Source organism: Tyto alba, unplaced genomic scaffold (assembly GCF_018691265.1).
Source record: "Tyto alba isolate M040663 unplaced genomic scaffold, T.alba_DEE_v4.0 Super-Scaffold_15, whole genome shotgun sequence".
NCBI lineage: Eukaryota > Metazoa > Chordata > Aves > Strigiformes > Tytonidae > Tyto > Tyto alba.
In genome coordinates this window covers 120046-129356 of record NW_024881277.1, presented here as the reverse complement: position 1 = coordinate 129356, position 9311 = coordinate 120046, and the positions used below count along the sequence as shown (strand labels likewise).

The 9311-nt window shown below is 56.0% G+C and overlaps 1 protein-coding gene across 7 annotated transcripts; it reads right to left on the bottom strand.

Moving 5' to 3' along the window:
- Positions 1–1150: 1150 nt before the first annotated feature.
- LOC122153156 (translation initiation factor IF-2-like) lies at positions 1151–4743 on the bottom strand. 7 transcript variants are annotated; one of them, XM_042789253.1, is made up of 7 exons: positions 4722–4743; positions 3559–3614; positions 3335–3406; positions 2562–2695; positions 2370–2441; positions 1691–1803; positions 1151–1574 (listed from the first exon to the last, which is right to left on the bottom strand). In XM_042789253.1, the coding sequence occupies exons 1-7, from the start codon at positions 4727–4729 to the stop codon at positions 1379–1381; spliced, it is 651 nt and encodes a 216-aa protein (XP_042645187.1). In that variant the 5' UTR covers positions 4730–4743; the 3' UTR covers positions 1151–1378. The 7 variants fall into 7 exon arrangements, with proteins under 7 accessions (XP_042645187.1, XP_042645186.1, XP_042645189.1 ...); XM_042789252.1 differs by having other exon boundaries at positions 1704–1803; XM_042789255.1 differs by having other exon boundaries at positions 2639–2695.
- Between the last annotated feature and the right edge of the window lie 4568 nt (positions 4744–9311).

Below are 9311 nucleotides of genomic sequence, written 5' to 3'. Positions count from 1 at the left end.
AGGCTGTTGAAGCAATATCAAGGATGGATCAAATCTGGATCGGAAGGTGCAATACCAAAAGCTGTAAATTGGTCAGCCCTGTGTGCTATTAAGCAGGGCCTAACTGAAACCGAGTTTTGAGATAAACTGAGATCTGCGATGCGTAAATATACTACGTTAGATCCTTCACCTGATATTGGACAACAACAGCTTGAATCGTTATTTTGGGGGCAATCATCTGAAGACAGAAGGAAATTGCAAAAGTTGAAGGAACCAGAGATAAGAGATTTGGAGAAGTCAGTTGAAGCAGCATGGAGGGTATACAGGAAAAGGGAAAATAGTGACCGAAGGAAACGTGGACGAACAATCGCCACTGCCACTGTCACTGCTTTGAATCAACAGAAATTCTCTGTGATTTTACCTGTCCGTTGGAGCACTCGCGGTGGAGCGATCCCCAGTGCTGCTAATAAAGAATACCTGCTTAACAGTTAAAACGGATGCTAACTGCTGAGTCAACGTCTGTGTTTCACCACGAGTGTTCCACAAAACTGGAGAAACCGCAGGCAATCTCAAATGAGGCCGAAGCTTCTGGACAGCTTAATCGGCAAGCAAAAACCCTCCTGGAACAGCACGAAAATTTGGTACAATTTCCACAGGAGGACAGAAGGCTTAAGGGAAAGAGAGAAATGAGAACTAAAAGGCAGAGCCTCTAATCAGGACCCACCAAAACGTAACGTGTGAATGCAACAGTAGTTTGAAAAGCTCGTCAGAGGAAATAATATCAAGGATCACCTCTCTACTGCGTGCCAGGAGACGCTTTCAAGTACCACCAACCTAGCCAAACACATCACTCAGAATGTCCAATGCCTTTGTTTTTTTCAGATGAGAGTCCCGATCGCCACGTCCGCAAACAAGAACTGCAGCAACTGGAGAATGCAAACGACATCAACAAAGATCACTTTGAAAATGCAGCCACCCTCCCCCGCATTGCAGCACTAATGCAAACACTAGCATTAGTGAAAATTTAGATTTCACAGATTTGCTGACAGAATAAATGACAGCACTATCTCCTGACGTTCAGCCTTCCTTTCCCAGCCATACGTGCTGCCTATATATTCTGTCAAACAACAGAAAGCCACATTGAAAGGTAAACAGAATGAGAGGCAAGTAGTACATATGGTCTGCTGCACGATTTATTGTCCCACCACAAATTAGTAACTGTTGGGAAGCTGGCACTAAAAGAGTAGCCTCTCCCTCTTCATGGGGGGTGAAAGGGCTGCCCCCCGAAGCTGTGGGTGGGGGGCTCTGTCTCCCCACCTTCAACCCCTACCCTGGCGGGGCCGCCTCCAGCCCTTGGCAGAGGGCCGGACCAGCGGGCTCGGGAGTTAGGGGTGCCTTTTCAGATGGGGCCTGGGCTGGGGGAACCAGGGGCAGTGGGGGCCATGGAGGGTGGACGTGCCGGTGTTTCAGGCGGGGGCTGCGGCTGCTGGTGTTGGTCCCAGCTGTCAGGGATGCCGGGGTGGCTGGTGGGGCTGACCGGGCGCAAGGGGTACCCGCCGGTTTCCAGCCGGTGTCCCCAAGGTGCAGGGGCATGTCTGTGGAGAGAGGAGGACGCTGAGGCACTCGGCTGCAGGATGGACACAGGGACTCCTCTCCAGAGCACGGCCCACGAGCAGCCATGCAAGGGAGCAGTGGGGGGAAAATCACTGACTCTTTGCTCTTACTCCGCTGCTTGCATCGCCTCCCTTGCTGAGGCAGAGGCGGGCAGTGAGCCACTGCTTCCTCCTGGAAACGCCGACTCCTGCACAGCCACTGCGTCGGTCTCTTGAAAAAGAAAATGGGACAGCTGGGTCAGGTGGAACCGTTCCCCATCAGGGCGGTGGCACCTCCAGGAGGCAACGCTTCTCAAAGACATCGGTAAGGTTTAGATAAATAAATCTGCCTGCCGACATCTGCACAAGCCAGCTGTGAGCCGTGATGGTAAAACGGGGGCACCAGCTGCCCTTGGCACTTGGCTTGAGCCACAACTGGCAGCAGAGGCTCTGCCCCATCTCTGTGGCTCGCCAGCGCCTGCAAGGCGTGAGACCCAGCATCGCTGCTGCGAGGCTCTGCTCGACCCCTGCCTGCTGGGCAGGCGACGGCGTGTCTGGACACGGATCTAAGAGCTCCAGTTGACGAATCTCACGGCTAAGGCAGAGCGAAGTATACCCACCCTGTGTTCTCTCCAGCTCCTCTAGTATTTGCTAAATGACTTCTGATGGCTCCCGGAGTTTTTTCCTCCTTCAGCTCTTGGAGGAGCTTAACAGAACGTATTTGGTACGATTCCACATGAATAAATTGCAGAAAACCAGTGCACAGCCTGTGAGGTGAGCAGAGGACAGAATACTCACCCCTGGGATGCCAGCCAGACTCTTGCGCCGGATCCAGCCGAGGAGCTGGAAAAGTCCTCCCGTCGGGAACACCTGTAATTATTAATCACCCAGAGAAGCTCCCGTCATCTACACTGGCAGACGCGAATCGCAGGAGCGGTGAGGGGGTCACGCAAGGAGAGGGCACCCACGGGCAGGTCTCCGTCCTCCCACCTGCAGAGGCGCCCGGCCGGCTGACCTTTGGGCTGTGAGTGGGCAGCTCTGAAGGGGAGGGAAAAGCCAGGACGTACCCGTGCCATCTCCCGCAGTCGCCGACCCGGAACCCAGCTGCAAAGCTGCATCACCTTCTGCAAAGAAGCACAGGACAGAACGGCTCCGGTGACACAGTCCAGGATACTTCCTCAGATCGGAGTGGCAGCTCAGGAGCGCCGGGCAAAGACGGGATTACTCCACGGCACTCCTCTCTCCCCTCCGCTCAGGAGCTTGGTGCAAAGAGTTACCGTGTGCCTGCAGTGGCACCACGCTGGGACAAAATGAACCACGCGTGGAGCCGCTGGGAGAAAGGACTCCCTGGAGCTCGCACCAGCTCTGAAGTCAGCCCAAGAAGCCCACTGGCTTGGCAGCTGGCACCGGGAGGGAGCAGCTCAGGCTCCCAGGGGCCGGCAAAGAGCTTCGCAAGGGAAAGCGCCCTGGGGCACGGCACTCAGCCCGACCCTTTCCCTCTCTGCTCTTCTGCACGTCTGCGCGTCGGCCGCATGAACGAGCAACTTGCATTTCACACGGAAAGAAAAAATTAAAAGGTAGATGCTCTTTGCTGCCTCTGAATTACCCGTGAGGTTGCTCTCAGGCTGGAGGACAGGAATACTGGACATAGACATTGGGAGGCCATGGACACTGAGGGGGTCTTCAGGAAATCTGCACGTGAATAAACTCTTGCCAAGTTGTCAGTGTTTACTCTTTCAACAAAATGGACGTTGAGAACTTACCTCCAGGATGGCCCAAAGATTCCCAACCAACATTGAGGTGAGAAGCCTCATAACCATTGCCAGCAGCCTCATCTAGAAGCAGACACAGATGTGAAACATTTCCATTGCATGTTGGGATCCCAGCCTGCCTTAGGGAACTGCAGGCACTGGAAAGGGGCCCCTCGTAACGACAGGGGGGCCCGACAGCGTTGGAGGCTGTCAAAGCTGCAGAGGGGCCTGCTGACCTCTTGGGTGGTGCGTGGCACCTCTCCAAACAACATTATGAGGTTCTTCGGGAAAGCTGCACGTGAATAAGCAGACGCTGTGAAAAGAGGTTGCAACAGAACTTCAAACGCTTCTTTTGACATGGCAGGATTCACATGGAAATGGTGGATAAATGTGAACGCCCCAATTGCGAGCAAACCTTCAGCTGTCACTTTTACACTAGTGTCTCGACTCTTAGACGAGGAACAGATTTAGATTCTCGCGTTCCTATCTGTCCTGAAGAAACAGAGAGGAAGGTGAGCAGCACTACTGGGCGCTATTTTGCAAGACCAAAGACTCTTCCTAGGATAGTACATGTCAAGTCACATAGTTTCAATGTCCCTTGATCTGCTTTTAAAATAATCAGCGCTATCGAAAACGGCCTGCTAAGCCACAGCTACGCGCAGTCCAGTAAAAGAGATGGGCTGGCATTTCTTTTCAAACACAAGATGTGAGTTGGGCAGAAAGTCATAAAACAATTCACTTTCCAAAGAAAAAACTGTCACGTCAACAACTGGCTGGTGCCTGACTGGACATACCGTGGAACAATTGTTCTCTAAGCCACAACCAAAGCCACCTCCCAATTACGGGTATAACGAGCAACAGCCACCCATGAACCAGCGCGCATCTGGCAAAGTCTCAGGCGCAAAAGAACACCGACACTCAGGAAGTATCTCCTGCTTCGAAAACAAAGGTGCCGTCCACAGAATGCTTCATTTGGGGAAAACGCTTCTGGATCCCTCCTCATTTATCTGACGGATGGGATGGTCCGCCTCATGACAGCACTCTGCTCCTCCCGCAAATCCAGCCCTCCAGCAACCCTCCTCACTGCCGGCAGCACCACCTGTAACTTACTAAAAATCGGTCCCTGAATTTACCTCTTTCCACCTTCCTGAACAGGACTCCGGAAAAATAACATTTAATAACTGCTACTTCTCGGAAGCCCTCTCTGCGTGCTAGCGAGATTTATTACGGTACCCAAGCAAAATACAGTGGCAAGGTGGTGTTTTGCTGCTGCACGTGCTGCTGGCACAGCTGTCTCTCTGGGTATTCAGACCCCATCTTGTGACCCACAGTGGGAGTGCAGGGGCTAACAAAGCGCTTCTCGGTTGTACCTGGCAGACACCCGGCAAAAGGTGCTCACCCCAACATGGGCTGTGCTGTAGCGTCTGTATTCATCAGGAACAGAGTCCATTTACACCTGGAAGTAAAAAGGAATTTAGCAGCCGGCCAAATTTATTTCACAACGTTTTACCTGTACAAGGATGAAAACTGCATTGGGCTTCACCTTTCAGCTGTTCAGGCATCACGATTTCGTTTGTTCGACGTGCAAAACCTCTGTCTTGTCCAGACAGGAGTCGGGGCACCGTCTCATCTGTTTGTTGCTCTGATCGCCGAAACCAAGGCGCCGTGTTCCCTTCCCACATTTGAGATAAAAAACGTTAGTTGTGAAGTATTAAGACAGGACACCACACACCTAAGAACTTCAGCATTCAAACTCCCTGAACTTTTACACAACTGTTAAGAACTCAAAGACGTCTCCTTATTTCTAACATTTCTCCAAACAAGAAAACAGAAACTCTGCATTCCTTGCAAACAAAGACTGACGACTCTGTGCATTCCCACATTTTCAAGGTATCTCTAGCCCAGTGACCTTGTGAGAATTGAGAGGCACAGAAAACAGACCTGTGTTTCAAGTTTGCTTCGAAACACAGCACTTCCCTCCCTGAGCATCTACTAGTCCCGAGGACTCCGGTATTGCAGACAGACCAGCAAGCTGAAGGACCACCTCTCCTCCTCTGAAAGACCTTGATGCGCCCTACAGGCCCTGGGCGTCCCCCAGAACATTCAAAAAATCCCACCAGGAATATCACCAGGTCACCGAGGTATACCAAAGCGGCTTCACACGGACAAGAAGCTTTAACAAACTTTAGTTTGCAACCAAATCCAAACAGCCGAAGCCAGTGAGATGACGGGGACAGGGCAGCCAAAACAACGCCCCCATAACAGTTAACTAAGTTCCACGTACCAGCTGGGGACGCTGCTGCTGCACAGCAACACGGAAGAACGACAACGACGGCACGTGAACAGTGATGATACCAAGGTGCGCACCCACTCTCCGAAGGGGAAACCTGCCCCTCAGAGGTGCCCGAAGGGGGCAAGCGCTCACTCAAGCTCACCCCGAGGCACCATTCACTCACCGAGGGGGGCGGGGGGCTGAGGGCACTCAATCCCACCAAGCTCCCTTCGGGGTTGTCCCCGTCCCAAGGGGAGGGCTTCCGAACACTCGCCCGCTGAGCCCTCTGAGGGGAGCTCCCGCGGGGGGCTGCCTCTTCGAGCCCGGCAGGAGCTGAACTCCGGCCCTAGGCGGCCAGCGCTCCTGCACCTCCTCTCGCCCCATGAGGCGTTTCGTTGGCTGAGGGCCTTGTCTGTGGAGCAGCGGTCCCGCCCCCCTCTTCCCGCCACGGCAGGGGCAGAGCCGCGCGCGCTGCTCTGCACCCGGCCCGGGTGCGTCCGTGACAGCAGCCGCGGTGTGCTGCCAGAGGCGCGAAAACGAGGGCGCGGGAGAGCCCGCGCCGCCCTGCGGGAAGCCCTAGCCCCTGCCACGCACCAGACGAGGGATTTCGGTCGAGTAACACCACGCTAACGGAGCGCCTTCCGAGGCGAGACGGCTTCTCGAGCAGAACAGGAGAGGACCCGTCGACTGCGGAGGCTGAGGGGCGACCGCCGGGGCCGCCATCTGGCGACTGCGCCCGAGGCCACCTCGGCAGAAATGGCGGAGGGAGCGGAGACTTTTTCCCCGCTGTCCAGTGAGGGGAGAGCGTCCCAGGTGGAGGCGGTGCCGCACGGCCCCAAACCCAATGGGCGTGAGAGGCGGTGGATGATAGACGGGTGGCCACCTCTGTGGAAAGCCCCGTTAACAAGCGGTTCCGTTAAAAGCGGGCCTAGGAATGCTGCGGAGCGGTGCCTAATCACGAGAGCGCTGGCGTTGCGAGCGCTGGCTGCTCCCCACCGTGTGGGGAAGGCTGGGGGCCGGCTGGAGCCTCAGCCCTTGGCTGTGGTAGGCAGCGAACGCCTTCGTCTTTACTGCTGCTGCTGCTGCTGCTCGGGGAAAGTTAGGCAGCTCCACAGCTGCAGTGTCATCATCTTCTTCACACTTCCTCGAATAAAAGCGCGTGGTGACTGGAAAAATAGCACTTGGAACTTGGCTTTTAACAAGGGAAGTTTAAAGACTTCCTGTAGACTACCACAGCTTGCTAACTGTGTAAAGATTTTCATCTTTACAGGCCAAAAGAGTTGATAAACTTCAGACACAAAGCAATCTTCTGCTTACAGTAACTTTATTGTGTGCCTGGGGGGAGTGAGGGGAACGCCCCCCCAGCCCATGGGGGCTGTGCACGCCAGTCAGAGGAGCCCCCCGTGCCTGGCTCCTGCCTGCCTCCACCGCAAGTGGACACAGTGGGCATATCCACAGCCGCGGCTGGGCGTGGAGATGAGCCAGTGCTCGGTGCCTCGTGGGATTTGGCTATTAGGGCCACATGGACACTTGTGCGCCGACTCTGACCCTCTTCATGGGGGGGTGAAAGGGCTGCCCCCCGAAGCTGTGGGTGGGGGACTCTGTCTTCCCATCCTCAACCCCTACCCTGGCAGGGCCGCGTTCAGCCCTTGTCAGAGGGCTGGACCCATGGCCTCGGGGGACGGGGAGGACGTTTGGGTTGGAGTTTGGTGGAGCTGGGCCCATTTTGAGGCACTGAGGCGTCCAGTGTTGGGCTGGGGGCAGGAGGGGTTGGCGGCGGTGGCGGTGGTGGTGGCAGTGTATCCCGTCCGGAGGGTGGACGTGCCGGTGTTTCAGGCGGGGGCTGCAGCTGCTGTTGTTGGTCCCAGCTGTCAGGGATGCCGGGGTGGCTGGTGGGGCTGACCGGGCGCAAGGGGTACCCGCCGGTTTCCAGCCGGTGTCCCCAAGGTGCAGGGGCATGTCTGTGGAGAGAGGAAGCCGCTGAGGCACTCGGCTGCAGGAGGGACACAGGGACTCCTTTCCAGAGCAAGGCCCACGAGCAGCCATGCAAGGGAGCAGTGGGGGGAAAATCATCGACTTACTCTTTGCTCTTCCTCCGCTGCCGGACGAAGACGTAGCACAGCAGCAGTGCAAGTGGTAGGAAAATCACGATTACCACTGTGCCAATCATGCAGCCCTTCCGCACATCTTGGGGACAGAGAACACTTGCGATGTTCTGGGGACGGGACACAGTGGGGCTTGTCTCGCCGACCGCACCTGGAGATGCAATTGGGGATGTTAGTCTGTCCAATGCACCACTGTAAGCTTGCAGCACGTCTCATATGTCCAGGAAAGTCTCTGTTTCCCACCAGTGCTGGTGCCCGGAGGCACCCTCCCACCCTTTGGGACAGGTTGTCCCCCCAAACAAAACTGAGGCATTCAGAAGGAGCACATGGTGGGGAGCGCATCTGCTCGAGCAGTCGCTGCTTCGAGGGACACAGACAGAAGAAACCGTCCCTGCAGCAGGCAGTGCCACCCCCAACTCTCCCTGCCCACGGGCAGCTCCCACATCACCAGGGGATGGAGTCAGGACTTCTCAAGAGACACCTGAGCCTCCCTCCCCACTTCTGCCTTTTCCCCAGCATGGGCACCGCCTGCAGCTGCTCCCAGAGTTCTGGACTTATCTCCCACTGAAGGACCCCAGGCTCAGTACCTGAGTTTGTTGGAGGAAATTCATGCACTTTGCCACGTTGATATTCCCCAAGCCTTGACAGCACTGCCAAAAAGCAGAGAGGAGAGGTAAAGCCTCCGCATGGCTCAGGCACAGAGGATGCAGGAGGACGGGGAGGTTCCCTCCAAGCCCCTGCCCAGCTGGGGAGTCAGGGCATCTCTCTGGACCTCGGCTCACGGGAGGGATCCCACTCTGTGCTGCTCTTGGGCCTCAAGGGACTCATGGCAAGCTCTGGGATGCAGCTACAGCGGGAGGTGCGTTGGATTAAGAGTTACATTCCCCATCATCTGCGGAACGTGGCCCAGGTGCCGCGAGCCCACAGCACTTTCCCCTTTGGATGCTGACGTGACGTGCAAGAGCGGGACTGGGGGAAGAGCCTGCTGACGCACAGCGATCCCGATGGGTGCCAGCGGCTGACCACGGCACAGCAATTACCTGGCATGCCGGGGGCTTGCATCGCCTCTCTTGCTGAGGCAGAGGCGGGCAGTGAGACACTGCTTCCTCCTGGAAACGCCGACTACGTCGTGAGAACAGAGTCACGGGGCTCACAGCCAAGGATGGGCAATGGCAGTGCGCAGTGCTGACCTGGTGGGATCCCCTTTGCCTGTCCAAGCAGAGAGAAAAGGAGTGGGATAGGTAAGAGTGTAGCAAAGGGAAACAGGAAATGCCAGGATGGTGGTAAGGAATATCCCACACCCCGCACATATTAGAAATGGAGATCATTGCATCAGCCAGTAGTGCATCAGCATTGTCAAATCTCCCCTTAAAATGCTGGCACTCACCCTGCCGTGCCGTGCCCATATCCCAGGGAGGCTCCATCCCTGCCCAGAGGAGGAGACGAAGGCATCGCCATCTCCTCGCTGGGGCTGCGGGGACCGCAGCCACCGGCACTCACCCATTCACCTCCACATGCTCGCGTCCCTCTGGGCACAGGCACTGGTTGGCATCACAGGAGCTGTGCCGCAAGTAATGGCCTGCAAAGGCCCCATCCTCCTCCTCCCAGGCAG